Consider the following 19219-nt stretch of genomic DNA (forward strand, 5'->3'; position numbering starts at 1 on the left):
AGGGGAGCCCTGGATGGGAGGCTCCAGGCCCCTGGGGATGGGATGCAGAGACCCCATATGTAGATCATACTCTCATGGAGGTAGAGGCCTTGCACATGATGGCTAAACTCCTGTCCCCCATTCTGGGACTAAGGAAAGAAAACCCAAAAGACAGCAAGGACCTCTGAATCCCTGAGGGAAGTCCAACAGAGCAAAGTAGAACTGAGCCCACGCTGCCTCGGTCCCTCTCCTAGCATCCACTGCTCCTGCTCCTGAATGCCCCTACCTTTGCTTGGCTCTGGCCCAGCATCCACTCAGCCTTCGTTGAAGGAGGCAGGTTCTGCTCAGCATTGGCGTTGAAAGCTCTGACCCCGTTTTGGGTTTTCTAGAGGCTGAAGGGCCAAGTTCATTCTCTCGAAGTGAGGTACATGTTTCTGCGCACACAGAGAAGGGGGATCCAGCCCCTCATACAGCCATTCCCCCACCTCAAGCTGAGTCATGTTTCTCAGGGAGAGATAAGCCCGCGGTCAGCAGCATTCACCCCCATGGTATTCAGGCCCCTTTCCAACCAGCTCCTCAGACTCAAGTTTCCAGAGGCAGGGAGGAGGAGCAGGCACAGGGGAGAGGACGAGTGTCGGCAAGTTACAGGAAACTCAGGAAAATGTTTATGTGTGTCCAGGGATTTTCAGAGACCAGGCGGCCATTCTTCTTCTCCAGGCACCTCTGCTCTCATGAACTTCTTCATGTGGACAAAAGCAGGAAGCCTTTAGGGCCGCGCATCCCTTGTTTTCCCGAGACTTACACAGCCCTCACCTTTGTGCTTAGATGGACTGTGGCCAGCGGACCCCCAGGCCTGGCTGGGTCTGGAGAGGTTTGCTGAACCGGATCTGTTTGATGCTTGAACCAAAAGCAGGGAGCCAGAGAGATCCTTTGAGAACTGATGGCTGCTGCTGTATGGGTTCTGCCTAGCCATTTGCATTTTGTAAAGGTCCTTTGTGGCGGCCAAGGCCTTCTTGTTATGTGGTGTTTTTCCACTTTGGGATGAGATGGAGTGGTTTGTGCAAAAACCCTGATGGCTCTTTGCACCAACTTTTGCCTGGGAGGCTTTGGGCAGGCCAGGAGCCAAGGGGACCCTCCCAGGCCTTCTGAGCACCTAGCATTGGCCCTTTGCTTCCTCTGGGGCTTTCTTCTGGAGAAGGTTTCCCTGGGTTTGGAGGCCTCCCTCCTGCTGGGGGCAGGGGCGTGGTTGCTGGTGGCCTGGAGTGAGCTGCCTGCTGTGGCCTCCAGCGCTCCCTGGCTGAACAGCGAGTCCTTTGTGAAATTCCTGAGGCAGGAGGGGCAGCTGTGCAGAGCCAGCTCTCAGAGTGGCCTGCAGAGAGGGTGTCGTGGTATATCATCCAGCGATAAGGCCTTCGGAAAGTCTGTGGAGAGGAAAGGAAACACATTCTTGACTGTGGTATGTTTGGCCTCGAGGGCTCTGTATTTGGAGAAGCAGAGGAGCTTGGCGACATTGTTGTGGGGGTGAATTGGACAAAAATATTTAAGGTATCAGCTACACAGTCACCTAAACCTTGCCTCTTAGAAGTTTTTGGGAGTAGCCTTGTGCTGGGGGGAGCCGGTGGGAGGTGACTTCAGCTGATGTGGGATCCAATTCCACATTGCCTTTAATTAATAACATATTAGGCCATTTAATCAATTTAACACACATTTACAGAGTGCCTACTATGTGCAGGCAGGTAAATGATCTTCAAAGTGTCTCCATCAAGTGGAAAGTCAAAAATTCAAAACTGGGCCATGACTGGAAGGGAGGATGGGATTCTCAGATGGAGGGTGTGATACCTGAGTTGTGTTTCAGCCGATGTCAAAGTACCTCAGCTTCCAATAGTGAAGGGCATCTGATACTTCAGTGAGGAGGGTCTTTTTTTTTTCTTTTAAATTCTTGAATGCAGAAGGGCTCCTTTGGAAGATTTTATGCAAGAGAACGGCATGGAAAGATTACATTTTAGTAGATCACTCTGTAAGTGTCATGTAGAGTGGATGGAGAGGTGAGGAGTGGGGTTGAGGGAGCAAACATAAATATAAGGTTCAGTTGGGAGGCTCATGGGAATGAGCTGGCGAGAAATGACGAGGGCCTGATTTAAGGAACGACTGTATTGAAGGCACTAAAGTACTGGCATTTACTGAATATACATGAGTCTCAACTTTCTGGCTTACATCTGAATGCACAGAGAAGAGGACATGATCTGAGCATCAGAGAGCTGACGTTTGTCTGTTAATTAAGTGAGGCTAGGCTTCTGGAAACTCTGAAATCCCAGTAGCATAATGTCCAGTTTGTTTCTCACTCAGAGTTGATTGTGAAGCTGATGGCTGTGACAGCTTCTTCCAGGCACTGACTCAGGGATCCAGGCTGCCTCTTGAGCAGATCTGGGGGGTTATGTATTTGACCTGAAATACTTTAGCCTGGTGATGTCACATGTGATTTCCTCTCACAGACCTTTAGTCGGAGCTAGACACTGAGAGGGGCTAGGATTGTGAAAAGGTTGTGTGAATGAACAGGAAGGTTAAATTTGAGTGCCACAGGCCATGCATAAAGAATCCAGATGGTACCTGGGACTGGATGCTTGGACGCCATCTGAAGAGGAGATGAAGAGAGTTGAAAATAAGCAGTGTAGGCCACAGAAGCCTTCAGGATGTCTGGGATCCTCTAAGGAGGGTGTGTTGATTGAAGAGCAGGGGTCGAAGGTGGAATCTTAGGGAGCTCATGTTCGTGGGTGACAGGCTGGCTGAGGTACTGGATTTCACCAAGCCTCAGTTTCCTCATCTGTGAAGTGAGCCTGATGTTTCCGTGAAGGGACAGTGAGAGTGCTGGATGCTGCTGGGCCAGCAGTGGCTCCTCATAGGGGTGGTTTCCTTCCTGCTTCTTTGTGTTGGACTGAACCTTGTGTGTTCTGTTTTCAGGAACTGTGGTGTATGGTGAGCCCATCACCGCCAGCTTGGGAACGGACGGCTCCCACTACTGGAGCAAGAACTGGGCCAAGGCTGCTGCCTTTGTCACCTCCCCACCCTTGAGCCCCGATCCAACCACTCCAGACTTTCTCAACTCCTTGCTGTCCTGGTGAGTCCTGACGACTTGTTCACACTTCACATTCTCTGTCTTTCTCAGCCCAGATCGACCTGTTAGTGAAAACTACATGGTGGGTGAGAGCAGGTGTATAAACCCGGAGGCCCTTGTTCACCAAATTAGGTTGGCTACATGAGTACAGGGAATTGTCATTCTAGCACCATTTTGGGAGGGGATTCTCGATGCAAACCCGGGTGGTTCTGAAAGTCAAGCCAAGCGGGTTGGAGGAGGCGTCAAAAGGACACCACTGTGGTTGGTATGGCGTCACCCATGGGACAGCCCACCAAATAGGTGTGGGCACATGGCATCCTGGCGAAGCTACAGTGCCATGTTATGTGTTTTCTCTGCAGTGGAGACCTCCAGGTCACGGGCAGTGCCCATTGCACGTTTAACACTGCCCAGAAGGCTGTAGGAAAGGACAACTTCACCCTGATTCCGGAGGGGACCAATGGCACTGAGGAGCGGATGTCCGTCATCTGGGACAAGGCTGTGGTAAGGAGCGATGGCCTCACTCCTTGGTGGCTCTCAGCCTTCTTTGTCCTCCTCATCTCGGGATCCTGGGGCCTTGAAATGACAGTGGAGGACATCCTAGAAGCCAGTACTTATGTGACAATATTTCTGAGGGTCAGAAACCTTAGACCTCTCCTTATAGGTCATTTCTTCCTCAATGTTACGTATGTATTTCTTTTAAAGAAATTTTAAAACTTATTTTCAGACATGGTCTTGCTCTGTCACCCAGGCTGGAGTGCAGCAGTACAATCATAGCTCATTGCAGCCTCAAACTCCTGGGCTCAGGTGATCCTCCCATCTCAGCCTCCCAAGTAGCTGGGATCACAGGCACACACTACCACACCTGGCTAATTTTTATTTTTTGTAGAGATGGAGTCTCACTGTGTGTATATGTAATATGCATGAGTGTGTAAATTATATTGGCATCATAGAGCTGGGTGTGGTGGCTCATGCCTATAATCGCAGCACTTTGGGAGGCCAAGGTGGGTGGATCATTTGAGCCCAGGAGTTCAAGACCAGCCTGGGCAACATGGCAAAACCCTGTCTCTACTAAAAATACAAAAATTAGCCAGGCATGGTTGTGTGTGCCTGTAGTCCCAGATACTCGGGGGGCTGAGGCAGAAGAGTCACCTGAGCCTTGGGAAGTTGAGTCTGCAGTGAGCAAAAATCAGGCCCTCCAGACAGGACGACACAGTGAGACACTGTCTTAAAAATATAATAATAATATTGGCATCGTACATACTATTTTGTAATCTGTTTTTTTTAAATTAATATATCATGGAAATGTCTCCACATGCTTAACTATACTTGAAAAAGTTGATTTATAATAGCAGACTCTTCCATGTGAATGCTAAACTGGGACTCATTTATTTATTTATTTGAGATGGAGTTTTGTTCTGTCGCCCAGGCTGGAGTACTGTGGCACCATCTTGGCTCATTGCAACTTTTGCCTCCGGGGTTCAAGTCATTCTCCTGCCTTAGTCTCCTGAGTAGCTGAGATTACAGGCGTGTGCCACTGTACCCGGCTGATTTTTGTATTTTTAGTAGAGACGGGGTTTTACCATGTTGCCCAGGCTGGTCTTGAACTCCTGACCTCAGGCAATCGACCTGCCTTGACCTCCCAAGGTGTTGGGATTACAGGCATGAGCGACTGCGCCTGGTTGGGACTCATTTATAATTCTCTCTTTTTTTGGAGGCAGAGTCTTACTCTAACCCCCCAGGCTGGAGTGTAGCGGCACAGTCTTGGCTCACTGCAGTGTCCACCTGCCAGGTTCAAGCGATTCTCCTGCCTCTGCCTCCTGAGTTGCTGGGATTACAGGTGCCTGTCACCACATCTGCCTGATTTTTTGTATTTTTAGTAGAAACGGGGTTTCACCATGTTGGCCAGGCTGGTCTCAAACTCCTGACCTCAGGTGATCTGCCCTCCTTGGCCTCTCAAAGTGCTGGGATTACAGGCATGAGACACGATGCCTAGCTACATTTATAATTACTGATTTTTTTTTTTTTCTTCACTGGGATGTCATCCTTGTAGACACATCCTTGATTATGTTTGTAGGAGAAATTTCTACAAGTGGCATTGCTTGGTCAAAGAATGTATATATTTTTTACATTTTTGATACGTATTTTAAAAGTTCCTTCCAGAACGTTTGTACTGCTTTATACACCACCAGCAATATGTGTCAGTCCCTAGTGTCTTTACCACCTGGGTGTTATTTGCAAAAAGCCACTATTTGTTGATTTAATAGGTTAATTTTGTGTCTCATTGTTTTAAATTTAATTTCATCAATTACTGATTAGAGTGAAAAGTTTTTCATATGCTTATTGGCCGTTTGTACGTTTTTCTCCTTCTTAATGCTAGTTCATTTCCTTTGCCCAGATTTTTTTATTTTCTGGATTTAGAGTGGGTTTGGGAGGGGAAGCACTTGATGAAATGTGACTGGTACCTAAAACCAGATGTGGGGCTGAGACTTCTAGGTTGGCTAGGCTAGCAGGTGACATCTGGCTAGGCATGGTGGCTCAAGCCTGGAATCCCAGCACTTTGGGAGAGTGAGATGGGACGATTGCTTGAACTCAGGACTTTAAGACCAGCTGGGCAACATCGTGAGATCCCATCTCTAAAATAGAAAAAAAAACTTAGCCTAGTATGGTGATACATGCCTGTCTTTCCTGCTACTTGAGAAACTGAAGCAAAAGAATTGCTTGAGCCTCAGAGGTCGAGGCTGCCCTGAGCTGTGATCACTCCACTGCACTCCAGCCTCAGTGACAGTAAGACCCTGTCTCCAAAAAAAAAAAAAAAAAAAAAAAAAAGGCAGGCTAGATTTGTGGCTGCATTTTGTTGAAAAGGACAGCCAATTGGGCCAAATGATATTTCCTAAAGAGACATTGCCACCCCTGCAAATTAAATGAATTTTTTTTTTTTGTTTTGAAATAATTATAGATTGAGAAGAAGTTGCTAAGACAGCACAGAGAGGTCCTGGGCACCCTTCACCCTGCTTCCCCCATGGTCATGTCTTTTGTAATAGTATGATATCAAAACCAGGACACTGGTAGTGGCAGAATGCGTGGGCATAGCCCTAGGCTCTGTGGCCATCTGTGGGGTCATGTGACACTGCCACCATCAAGATGCAGGTCTAGTCTGGCACCTCAGAGACCTCCCTCTTGCTTTCCTCCTCTGCACCCTCCCTAACCCTGGAAGAACCCATCTAGCCCCTCATCTGTTCTCCCTCTCTACCATTTTGTTATTTGGAGAACGTTATGGAAATGGAGTCATACAGAGTGTGACCTTTGAGACTGTGTTTCACTTGGCACAATGTCCTTGACATCCATCTAAGCTGTTGTGTGTATCGTTTTATTGCAAAGTAACTTTGTAACTCGTTTTTGCTGTGTGCCTGGTGTGCTCACCTGTGCTGTCTCCCTCAGGTCACTGGGAAGATGGATGAGAACCAGTTTGTGGCTGTGACCAGCACCAACGCAGCCAAAGTCTTCAACCTTTATCCCCGGAAAGGCCGCATTGCTGTGGGATCCGATGCCGACCTGGTCATCTGGGACCCCGACAGCGTGAAAACCATCTCTGCCAAGACGCACAACAGCGTAAGACCTGTTAACCATGCAGACCCCATTCGAACGAATTACAGTCACAGAGAGACAGACAGAGGGAGAGCCCCGGGGTTTCTAGAAAGAACTTGCTGTGATGGGAATGCACATTTCCTGAGGATGTTATGATTTGCAATTTGCTTGGAAAAGAATAGTTATTCATTTTCTTTAGTGAGGTCAGTAAGACTGTTAACTCTTATCATCACTTTGGAGTACCACAGCCTCTCTAGCTATAGGCTTTTAAGAGCCTCCAAAGTGATGCCAGGATGTGCAAAGCTTCTAGAAGTCAGGCATTGTTCCATTTTCATAGTTTGGCATAGCACTTCTCATGGCAATACTTGGTGCAAGGGACCTCAATGAAACAGTGAGATGTCCTCTCCTGAGATGCCCCCTGGGGACTTGGATCCTCTTAAGCCATTGTTTTCTCAGGCCAGTGTCCCTACAGCAACCTGAATGACAGCCACTCTTATTATCTTAAAGGAATTGATTGACTGACTTGTCCCTAACAGAAGTACACCCCAGGCATTTGGTTGTCGTTCTAGGACATGCAACTTTGGTATCTCTTGCCTCTGGGTCTGGGCTGCACAGCTTAGAGATGTCCTCTCTTGCTAACAGGACCCAGGCCAAGTATGTGAATGACTTAGGCTTCTCAGCTGAGAGTGAGGGGTTCAGACAAGATCTCCAAGTGTCTTGTGATTCTGTGAGGTCATCTGGCTTTAAGCAGAGGTGTTAGACACTGCTCATTCTTCACAAGTGGTATGGTATAGGCAAAAACCTGAACGAGTATACACAAAGGGAGAGCTTTGGAAAAGGAATGGGCCTTAGGCAGAAGGGTTTTATGTCAGGAACTCATTTGAATCTTGAAAACAGCTCAGGCCAGCAAGTGCTGACACTTCCCCCGCACACCACCACAGCTCAGGGGCAGGTTTCTGGCATTTCTCCAGGACAACCCTGGGAGTTTGCCCTGTCCCAGTCATCTCTCATTTGCACACACAGAGGTGTTTGGGCTGCAGTGAGCTCAGGCTCAGCTCTGGCTTCTGCTGCCACCTGTGAGTACCAGGATGCTGGGTGCTTCTCAGAAGACTGTTCAAGTCTGTGTTTAAAGCTCCTCCCTCCCCACTCACTGGCTCAGCCTGGCAGTGCAGCCTTAGGGTCGCACCCTCTCACAGCTCAGATTATGACTTCCTGGGTGTTGCGATTGGCTGTTTTATGGTCGGAGGTCCTAGGGCCCTGCCCATTGAACCCACCTATTCTTGTGCCTGCAACTTCACATTTTCATTGAATCTTTTATTTGACCTTCTCAAAAAAGGGACTGGTATTATTATCCCAATTTGGGAAAATAAATAAATGGAGGCTCAGAGAGCTTAAGTGACCAGTCTAATGTTACATAGCGATTTTGCGGTTGAGCCAGAATTAGAACCCAAAAATGTCCAGCAGTCTTCCCTGCCAGACGGCATCTGCAGCCTCTTGGTTGGGCTTAGATGGGGAAATGCTTCCCCTCTCTTACAGGGTTGCTTCCGCCAGAGGTGCTATAAATGGCTGCCTGGGCTCTTTATTTAAGACAGAAACAACCCAGCTGGGGAGCTTGCATTTGGAGCTCTTAACCTAGAAGAGGTAGTGAAAAGGAATGAAGATTTGGGAAGACAGATTCTGCCCTCCAGACATTTTCACCCAACCTGCCCTGCTTTTTCCTTCTGGTGACCTATGGAAGAGATGTTGACTCTAAGTGGTGCTTTTCCATCGTCACCTGTTTTAAAGAGCCAGGACTAAGCATGCCTGTGCATTGATCTTCTGGGAAAATGCAAATAGGAGACTTTCCTTGCATTGTACAGTGTTTCCTACCATGAAGCTAATTAGCTTTAATTGGAGCATCCAGCTAACTTATCCACAGCCCTGTTGCTAAGCGTTTGCTTGGATTTTCCAGGCATCTGGCCAGATGAGTAATTTTAGGGAGCCTGTGTGGATGCAGGTTAACAATGTCTATGCACGGTGAGTGATGAAGCCTCTCTGCATCATGGTTGGATGGAGAGTAGGCTCTAAGTATCTGGGAACTGTGATCTGACCCTTGGACTTGTCAGTGTTAACTCACTGAGAGTCATGGGGCTGGTTCCTCCATCTTTAAAAAATGAGAGAGAGCAGCTGAGCGCCGTGGCTCATGTCTGTAATCCCAGCACTTTGGGACTCTGAGGCGGGTGGATCACCTGAGGTCAGGAGTTCGAGACCAGCTTGGCCAACATGGTGAAACACTGTGCCTACTAAAAATAAAAAAAGTTAGCTGGGCGTGGTGGCACGTGCCTATAATCCCAGCTACTCGGGAGCCTGAGGCAGGAGAATTGCTTGAACCCGAGAGGCAAAGGCTGCAGTGAGCTGAGATCGCGCCACTGTATTCCAGCCTGGGCAATAAGAGCGAAAGTCCATTTCAAAAAAAAAAAAAAAAAAAGAGAGATGGCCCCCAGGGGTCTTCTAGGTGCTCATTTATAAGCAACAAGACTCAACACATGCATTGTATGACATCTTGGCCCATGTAGGACTGGCAAGCATTAGCACAGTGCAGCAAAAAGCCAGACAGTGAATGAGTGAACATTTTCAAATGCTTGCTGTGAGCCAAGTAGTGAGCTAGATGTTTTTGTTCATGTTATTTCATTTGATCTTTGCATCAGTCCTGCAAAGGGTGTCCTCCTTACCCCTCACAGATGAGGAGGCCGAGGCTCAGGGGTGTGAGGGATGCATCTAAAGTCACATAGCTGGTGAATAGCATATCTGCGGCGTGAACCCAGGGCAGATGTCTCCGTGGCTAAGGCTGTGCCCATACGCTATCCAGCAGGGCACAAGAGGAGATTGTCAGGGCATAAACTCTTAGCTGTGGAGTGATGTGGAAGAGATGGTTCTTGATCCAGGCCTTAAAGGGTGACTCACACCCTTTAAAGGTGATTTCCGAGACCACCAGGGATGAGACGTTTTGTGTTGTCATCTTCACATACCCCTCGGGAGGGTAGCAGATGAAGAAACTAAAGCTGAGGCAGGATTAAAGCGATCTCCCCAGAGTCACACAACTTCTGGATTTTACTGTATCTGAGATGCCGTCGATTTTGAGATATTCCATTAGGTTATGCGTCACAATGAAAGAAAGCATGCCCAAGACGAAGAGTCTCAGAGGAGACTGGGTTGCCACGGGCCAGAATGCGTTTATTTCGGCATCTCTGGGGAGTGCGTTTGCTGGGCAGATGGGTCGCAGGAAATCCCTCATGCCTCGACCTTGGCATTGGGCTCCAGGAGGGAAAAATGTCTCCCCCAAGAATTTGAACTGAAAGTGCGTGCTTGTCCAGCCTTGTGGTCTGAATGCATACTGCCTGTGTGGCCCAGAACAACGCCGAGCTGAGCATTTACTGTAAAATGCCCTCAGTGGGGTAGTCTCCAAACCCAGTGGCACAAGGAAATCCATATACGCCTAGAAGAACTTGTTTTTAGTCTAGGCTGGCAGTGCCCGCGTGGCTCCAGCTGCTGTAAGACACATTCTGACTTCAGGGATGAGTGTATTCGAATTGATGAAAGACAGTTGTCAGCCAGGGGTCTTGGGAATCCACCTGCAGTCCTTTTCACTTCCCTGCCGGCGCCGCTCTGCTTTGGGTTCCTTTGGTAGCTTCCCCGTGACTTCTTTGAGACTCAGAGTAATGCACTGACGGCCCTCGTGGCTGTTTTCACTGAAGATTGTATGCGAGGCGTTGTGCATTTCCATGCCTGACGTGGGCTGCTTAGTCGGCTGAGACTGCTCCATGCTACCAGCCACTGCATGGCGTGAGCACAGTTCCCTGTTTACAGGCCAGCTCCCTGAGTGCTGATAACCTGGTTTCAACTTGCCCAGAAGCCCAGGGTGCTTTCTATGGTTGGGGCCACCTATGAATCCTCCAGTCCAGACTCAGCCACAGCCATTGGTCCCCGTGAACCAAGCAGGCAGGAAGAAGCGGGAGGCATTTGGGATCCGGGAAGGAGCCCTGGGCGAGCCGAAGCTGCAGGATGTAGTTTTTGATGGCAGGGTGCAGTGACCCCTGTTTTCTGTTGCTTCATTACCAACCGCAGGCTCACATCCGTATGGAGACCCCACCTATTTTCCAAGAGGGCACACAGATGTGTCTCTGTTTTACCCTGGAAAACTTGAAACCAGAAGGATAGCTCCATTGTTCGGGAAATTAACTAGCCCTCAATCATTTTATCAGAGGCATGTCTCTTCAGTGACCACAATCCTTTCATTTAGGGACTTCAGTTTAACCACACCGCCAACAGATTGGAAAATCGGGCTAGCCAGTGGGAAAACCTACTTGTGGATGGCTCATTTCTAGATTAAATTTAGAACTTGGTCAGAGAGGGCCTTTGGAATTCAGCCGGAATGGTGGAGTTGGTGGGAACACGGTCCCTGTTAATAGGAGGAATCATTTTCTCTATATTTGTGTAGCATTGACAAACATGCACCCTTTCCATACAGTTATTCTGTTCAATTATTTTTCTAATTTGGAGAGGTAGGAAAAGTTATTCAGTATTCTAAATAGGGAAATGGAGACACAGCAAGTGCCTCCTGGGGTGCTGGGGGTGCCCAGTCGGGACAGGACCCCAGTCTCTGGGTCTCTCTTTTGTCCACGTGGAGTCTGTTCTCGAGTTTACTGTGCCCTCTTCCCAGTCTCTCGAGTATAACATCTTTGAAGGCATGGAGTGCCGCGGCTCCCCGCTGGTGGTCATCAGCCAGGGGAAGATTGTCCTGGAGGACGGCACCCTGCATGTCACCGAAGGCTCTGGACGCTACATTCCCCGGAAGCCCTTCCCTGATTTTGTTTACAAGCGTATCAAGGCAAGGAGCAGGGTGAGTAATTTTGTTCTGATGAATTTTTGTTTTTTAATTCATGAATTAAGTTCAAGGCCACAGATACTTATTAAGCACCTTGAGGCAGAGTATTAGGATGAGTACAGTGGATTCCAGGAATAAGAGGGACCCTGAGTTTTTTATTCCTGGTATTTAAAATACTGGAGAAGGAGTTGGGCGTGTCCATAGACAGCCCTAGCAAAGTCTGATCATGGTATATGCTATGATGAGGAGTGTGGAGTGAGGGCCAAAAGGAGGAAGCCGCTGCCGCAGCTGGGGAGAGCGTCATGGGGAGAGGACATTTTGAGTTGGGCTTTGAAGGTTAAGTAGGAGTTTGTCAAGTCAAAGAGGGGAGAGGAGGGAATTTGATAGAGTGTCATGAGCACAGAAAATGTACAGTGTATTCAGGGCATGTGAGGCAGGAAAGAGATGGAGCTATAAGGGAATTAAAGGGACAATGTGACTGGAAAGAAAGTTTGGGGCCAGATCTTGAACATGATACCAGATCCTCCTCACAGCATGTTTAGGGGGTTCTTACAGGGTTTAAAGTTGAAGTTTCTTGAGGGGAAAATGGTAAGGCGTGTTAGTTTTTATAGAGTTAACCAGTTACTGGACCTTGTGGGGAGCTTTGGCCTGGCAGGGTGGGAGCTGGCCCCACACCACACCTGTCCACCTGTCTGTGGGGAGCGCCCTCCATCCCTAGAGCTCACAGGCACATTCTCCTTCCAGGAGGGTTTCTAGAGAGGTGTCCTCTGTGGCCTGAGCTGGGGGGACTCTTGTGTTTTGCAGCTGGCTGAGCTGAGAGGGGTCCCTCGTGGCCTGTACGACGGACCTGTGTGTGAAGTGTCTGTGACGCCCAAGACAGTCACTCCAGCCTCCTCCGCCAAGACGTCTCCTGCCAAGCAGCAGGCCCCGCCTGTCCGCAACCTGCACCAGTCTGGATTCAGTTTGTCTGGTAGGGTTGGGGCTTGGGGAGGGCCCAGTTCTGCAGGGCCAGCTCACTGGTGCTGGGGAGGCTACAACTGCATTTGGAAAGGACACAGAAATGGAAGTGACTAATATTCCCGTTCCTCCCAAAGGGAGAAATGCAGTGGGACTCACATCACTGGAGATGTGTTTTCTTTTTCTTTTTTGAGATATGGTCTTGCTCTGTCACCCAGGCTGGGGTGCAATGGTGTGATCTTGGCTCACTGCAACCTCCACCTCTCGGTTCAGGTGATTCTCATGCCTCAGCCTTCCGAGTAGCTGGGATTACAGGCATGTGCCAACATGCCTGGCTAATTTCTGTATTTTAGTAGAGATGGGCTATTACCATGTTGCCTAGGCTGGTCTTGAACTCCTAACCTTAGGTGATCTACCCACCACGACCTCCCAAACTGCTGGGATTACAGGCATGAGCTATCGCACCCAGCCAAGGGTTCAGATTTTTAAATTTCCCTATTTGAAACTTCCTTCCCATCCTTTATTTGGCCCATGACTAGAGCATTTCACTCTTCCAGCTCCCTGGGCCACAGATTCCTATGGCTTGTTAAAGAAATCATTAAATCAGAGAGAATTTTTTTTTTTTTTTTAAAGACTGAGTCTTGCTCCGTCACCCAGGCTGGAATGCAGTGGCATGATCTCAGCTCACAGCAACCTCTGCCTCCCTGGTTCAAGCAATTCTCCTGCCTCAGCCTCCCAAGTAGCTAGGATTACAGGCTCACACCACCACACCCAGCTAATTTTTGTATTTTTAGTAGAGACTGGGTTTTACTGTGTTGGCCAGGCTGTTCTCAAACTCCTGACCTTGTGATCCACCTGCCTCAGTTTCCCAGGGTGCTGGGATTACAGGCAGGAGCCACCATACCCAGCCAAGAATTTTTGTTGTTGTTAGATATATGGGTTTTTAGAAAATTACCTATGTACCATATATGGGTTACCAATTTACAAAACATGAAAAAATAATGAACTTTAGTTTGTTTTAAGTAAAATGTGTATAATCATGTCAGTGTTATCTGATCCCTCCAGGCTGTTTGAATGTAAGGTGCCATTGTTCTTCCTACTTGTGATTGTATGTGTAAGGCTAGGGGACTAGCATGCCAGAGAGGGATGTGTCCTTGGAAGAGCCACAGCCAATGTGGCTAGTCAGAACAGGGAACAGGACAGAGTCTGAGAGGTAGTGATATTTTATATACAGTTTTACTTTCTCCAGTAATAGATGCAGCAGCCTTTATACAGTCTCTCATTCTTTGGCTACCTGAGGCTCACCTCCTTTTTGAAAAGTTTATAATTTTTATTTTGAGAGATAGAATACTATTTTACTGTGTCACTGAGCACCCAGGCTAGAATACATTGGTGCAGTCACAGCTAACTGCAGCCTCAACCTCCTGTGCTCAAGTGATCCTCTCAGCTCAGCCTCCCCTGTAGCTGGTACTACAGGCTTGCACCACCATGCCTGGCTAATTTTTTATTTTTATTTTTTGTTAGAGATAGGATCTCACTGTGTTGCCTAGGCTGTTCTCAAACTCCTAGAGTCAAGTGATCCGCCCAGCTCAGCCTCCCAAAGTGCTGTTCATCAGATTCCAGGCATGAGCCACCATGCCCGGCCTCCATCTCCTTTCTGTACTCTGAACTGCAGTGAGGTTTTAAGAGAACAGGAATGTGAGGCCAGGCAGGGTGGCTCACACCTGTAATCCCAGCACTTCGGGAGGCAGAGGTGGGAGGATTGCCTGAGCCCAGGAGTTTGAGACCAGCCTGGGCAATATACCGAGACCCCACTTTACAAAAAATTAAAAAATTAGCTAGATGTGGGGGTGCATGGTTGTGGTCCCAGTTTCTTGAGGGGGATGCTGAGTGGGAGCATGGCTTAAGCCCGGGAGGTGGAGGCTGTGGTGAGCTGTCATGGTGCCACTGCACTCCCGTCTGGAAAACAGAGCAAGACCCTGTGTCCAAAGCAGAGAATGCAACTAGCACATTTCCTCTTGAGCTGTGAGATTTTACCTGCAAGCAGGAGCTTCTGTGAGTGTCCTGGCCCCTCACCTGCTGCTCTCCCCTCCTCTCCCTCCAGGCGCTCAGATTGATGACAACATTCCCCGCCGCACCACCCAGCGTATTGTGGCGCCCCCCGGCGGCCGTGCCAACATCACCAGCCTGGGCTAGAGCTCCTGGGCTGCGCCGTCCACTGGGGACCGGGGATGGGACACCTGAGGACATTCTGAGACTTCTTCCTTCCTTCCTTTTTTTTTTTTTTTTTAAGAGCCTGTGATAGTTACTGTGGAGCAGCCAGTTCATGGGGTCCCCCTTGGGGCTCTGCACCCCATCTCTCACCGGGAGTTACTGATTTTGCTCACACTTCCCTACACACCTCGAGTATCACACCCAAGCCTACCAACCAAGCTCATACACGGAACCACACCCAGCACTCTGACAAGTGAACAAAGCAGCCCCCAGTGAGGGTCTTCCTTACCCTCAACCTCCTAGAGTCCGTTAGCATCTTCCTTTTCATGGGGGGAGGGAAGATAAAGTGAATTGCCCAGAGCTGCCTTTTTTTTTCCTTTTTAAAAATTTTTAAGAAGTTTTCTTCATGGGGCTGGGGAGGGGCTGGGGATGGGGGAGTCTTTTTTTTTTTTTTTTTAAATACTAAATTGGAACGTTTAATTCCATATTAATACAAGGGGTTTGAACTGGACATCCTAATGATGCAATTACGTCATCACCCAGCTCATTCCGGGTGGTTGGCAAACTCACCGTGTCCGTCCTGAGAGGCTCCAACATGCCCACATTGCCATTCTGTAGTCTCCAGGGTCAGCTGTGGATAAAGGGGCAGGCTTGCTTTACTGGCCTAGATTTTGCTGCAGATTAAATCTTTTGAGGATTCCCTTTTGCCCTCTTTTACCGTTTTTCTGCGTGCTCTCACTCTCCTTCTCCAGCTCTTTAATTCATGAATATTTTCGTGTTTGTCTCTTTCTCTGTTTCTTCCAGCCCTTGTCTTGAAGACAGTGTTTTCCTCCCCTTCCCGTTATCTTTTCATTGTGGTCAATGGGTCCACCCAAAGAATTTGAACCTTTGCCATTGCAAGCTTAGTGCTGTGTCATCCCAGTCCGTGTGGGACTGGGTGCCACCCACCTGCCATCATGAGGATGTGTGCTAGAGTCTGGGACCCTGCCAAGTGCAGGGATGGGCCATGCTGTCTCACCCACACTACCACATGTGGAACCGCAGACAGGGCCCAGAAGTGTAGAAGGCTGAGGCTGCAGAACCTGAGAGATTTTCCTCTGTGCAGCGATATCTGGCTAAAGTCACGGTCAGACCTAAACACCGAACCCCAGCAACCCAAGTGAGCCAACCAAGGTCACCAGTTCAGAAGTGCTAAGCTCGCAGGAGTCTGACTCAAGGGCCTGCTGTTTGCTGGGTAAATATCTTTTGAGATTCTAGAACACATGGGAACTTTTTATTTTTGGGGAAAAGCCACATTTTCTTCTCGTCCAATTATTTCGAAAGACACACTACATAGAGGCTCTACAAGCTCAAACAATCCTTGGGGAACTTAAAGTCCATTCTCCTTTGCAAGAGGAGAAATCTGTTTTATGAACAATAGGTCAGATCAGAACTGTTTTGGGAGGAAACCTGAGAAATTAACCACAGGGCCCCCTTAGAGACAGACCACAGGCGCTGTCACATCTCCATCCTCCCCCCTCCTCTTCTGTCACCTATCCCCCTAGCTGGCTCCTTTGTGCCCATCCCTGTTCTTGCTGACCTGTGTTGCATCGTCTTCCAAACGTGTTACAGGTTCTCTTAAGCAACGTTGTGTTTGCAAGCTTTTGTACAAACCAAATCTGCTCTTTGTAAAGCATTAACATCACCAAGTAGGTCATTCCATCACCACCCTTGTCTCGCTACACATTTTGCCGTTGGGGTTCTGGTTGGGGTTTTAGGTTTTTTTGTTGTTGTTTATTTGTTAAAGGTAAATTGCACTTTTAAAAAAATAATTGGTTGACTTAATATATTTGCTTTTTTCTCACCTACACTTAGAGGAAATTTGAAAAAGTTGGAAAAAAATTTTTTGTTTCAATTCTCAGAAACACTTGCAGCTCTAGTATTCACTTGGGTCTTCCTGTTTTTCCTGTACTGGGTCATGGTGATTTTTGGTTGTTTTGGTTGTTTTCTTAAAAAACAATTTAAAATCTGAAGATTTCTGCAGGCTGTGTAAGCATGTTTACCTGTTGGCTTGCTTTGTGTGTCTGTTAAATGAATGTCATATGTAAATGCTAAAATAAATCGACAGTGTCTCAGAACTGAGTAACTGCAGTGACTTGATGCTCTAAAACAGTGTAGGATTTAAGAATAGATGGTTTTTAATCCTTGAAATTGTGATTGTGACCCATGAGTGGAGGAACTTTCAGTTCTAAAGCTGATAAAGTGTGTAGCCAGAAGAGTACTTTTTTTTTTTTGTAACCACTGTCTCAATGGCAAAATAATTATGGTAAAAGACAAGTCTCGTGTTTATTATTCCTTAAGAACTCTGTGTTATATTACCATGGAACGCCTAATAAAGCAAAATGTGGTTGTTTCAGGGGTGTGTCTGTATTGAGATGTTGGGGAGGTGGCTGCTTGGCTGGGGCCTCCAGCCAGACTTCCCCTCCAGAAGCATTCACGGAGCCCTCTGCTTCAGTTTGGTGAATATACCAATTCAAGAGTTTTCACTCCACATCACAGGCTGCTATGTCCAGGCCACAGGACTCTAATTCTAAGTAAAGATGTAGCCTGTGGCTGCGTGGCAAGCCAAGTGTCAGAGATTCACAGACTCCATCCTGGGGAGGCCTCCACGATCAACCTGCACACCAAAGTTTGAAACTGGGAATCGGGAGGGACCATATACTTGAGTGTGGGTGATCCCTCTGGGCTCTCAGCTTCCTTCCAGCTTGTTTATACCCTGGAAAATCCTCCAGCGTGAAAGATAAGAGACAGGTGTGTTGACCCTTAGCCACACCTCAGTCCAGAAGCTCATGGGAGACCAGGATATAAAGGCTTGGTCTGACACTCTCATGCAAGTGTCAAGAATGCACTTTGGCCAGGAGCCCCGCCCACCCCAGCTGGCCAGATGCTTGGTTTCCATGGTTACCCTGATAACTGGCACAGTATTGTTCTGAGAACAATGAATGAAGAGTGTGTGTGCCTTGGGCCCACCAGGCATAGGGTTCATAGGGTTGATGAAGTCATTGTTTTCCCCCTTCCTCCTCTTTTCCCTCTCTCCTCCCCTCTTTTTTGAGACAAGGTTCCATCCTGTTGCCCAGGCTTCAGTGCAGTGGCGTGTTCTTGGGCTCACTGTAGCCTCCCTCCCTTGGGCTCAAGCGATCCTCCCACTTCAGCCTCCTGAGCAGCTGGGACTACAGTTGCATACCACTATGCTCAACAATTTTTAAATTTTTTGGTATTTTTTGTAGAGACAGGGATCCACCATATTGCCCAGGCTGGTTTTGAATGCCTGGGCTCAAACAGTTCACCCACCTCGGCCTCCCAGAGTGCTGGGATTATAGGTCTGAGCCACTGCACCTAGCCCGTTTGTTTTCTGTCCAGCCCTGTCCAAACAGGATTTGAGGTGACTTATAAAAATATATACGCAGTGCCACAGTTTATAAATAGAGTGTTTGGGTGAAGGGAAAATAAGATCAAGAAAAATAAGATAAGGCCCCGGTGGGGTGAGTGTGGTGCCTACCAGGAGGCTGTAGACTCGCTGGGGAGCACGGCATGTCCTGGCAACACGTACACAAAAGGGCAGCATGGCCACCTCCAACACTTACAGTGACCAGCAGGTAAAGGAGATACGTGAGTCTTTCAAAAGGAATCCAGCAAGTCCTGGGGTCTCCCTGGCAACTGCAGTGTTGGACATGGGGCTGGCTCCTACCTGCCTGTCACTGGCACTGCAGGCTGATGGCAGAGCACTGTGAACCAGTCAAATAAGGTCTGTCCACAAGAAAGGGACAAAAAGTCTCGCCTTAACACTTATGAGACCTGGGACAAGAGTGAACATGAAGCATGTCCAGGCCCACAGCCCATCCTCCTGCTATTCGCATACTGACTTCAACACACACCAAGCCGGGCCTCACGCCCGAGCCTGCAGACCCTGCAGCCCACGTGCCCAGGCTCTGCCCAAGCCCAGCAAACAGTTGCCTTGTGAGGTGTCCATAGCAGCTGGGAGGTCTTCCCTTCAAAGAACAGAGCCAGCACAGAGGCTCTCATGTCTCTTGGAGCCTGGACCCAAATACTGAAGCTGGCCTGAAGGGCTCTGGTTGGTCACATCTCATGGACCCTTTGGAACTCCTGGCCTCAAGTGGTCCACCTGCCTCAGCCTCCCAAAGTGCTGGGATTACAGGTGTGAGTCACTGCACCAAGCCTCGCCTCTTACCTTTTATTACGGAGTCCAGCGGTCAGTGAGGAAAGCACGGCATGCTAGTTCAGGACTGCACCATCTCTCAGCTGCATCCAGGACTCCATCTATTGGGAGAACAAGGAGGAACTATGAGAATTCATGCCCAGGCCCAACTGCCTAGGGGCAGGGAGAAGGGCTCTGAGCCCGATCCTCTACTCTGACCACTTTTCTTGCCCACTCCCTCCCACTGTGCCTGCTTTTTTTTTTTTTTTTTTTTTTTTTTTTTTTTTTTTTTTTTTTTTTTTTTTTTTTTTTT

At 48.3% G+C, this 19219-nt stretch overlaps 1 protein-coding gene across 4 annotated transcripts in view; it reads left to right on the forward strand.

Moving 5' to 3' along the window:
- The window catches only part of DPYSL2 (dihydropyrimidinase like 2), a 138584-nt gene extending 121478 nt beyond the window's left edge, over positions 1-17106 (forward strand). For 3 of the 4 annotated variants that reach the window (XM_017540387.2, XM_017540389.2, XM_017540390.2), the window contains exons 9-14: positions 2938-3094; positions 3451-3592; positions 6530-6700; positions 11376-11555; positions 12345-12510; positions 14602-15478. In XM_017540387.2, coding sequence (XP_017395876.1) covers positions 2938-3094; positions 3451-3592; positions 6530-6700; positions 11376-11555; positions 12345-12510; positions 14602-14693 — 908 coding nt within the window. In that variant the 3' untranslated portion in view covers positions 14694-15478. Of the gene's footprint in view, positions 1-2937; positions 3095-3450; positions 3593-6529; positions 6701-11375; positions 11556-12344; positions 12511-14601 lie in introns of all 4 variants that reach the window. The other variant, XM_017540388.2, reaches the window with a different exon arrangement.
- Positions 17107-19219: the final 2113 nt, after the last annotated feature.

The sequence above is a fragment of the Cebus imitator genome, unplaced genomic scaffold (assembly GCF_001604975.1).
Source record: "Cebus imitator isolate Cc_AM_T3 unplaced genomic scaffold, Cebus_imitator-1.0 Scaffold125, whole genome shotgun sequence".
Lineage (NCBI taxonomy): Eukaryota > Metazoa > Chordata > Mammalia > Primates > Cebidae > Cebus > Cebus imitator.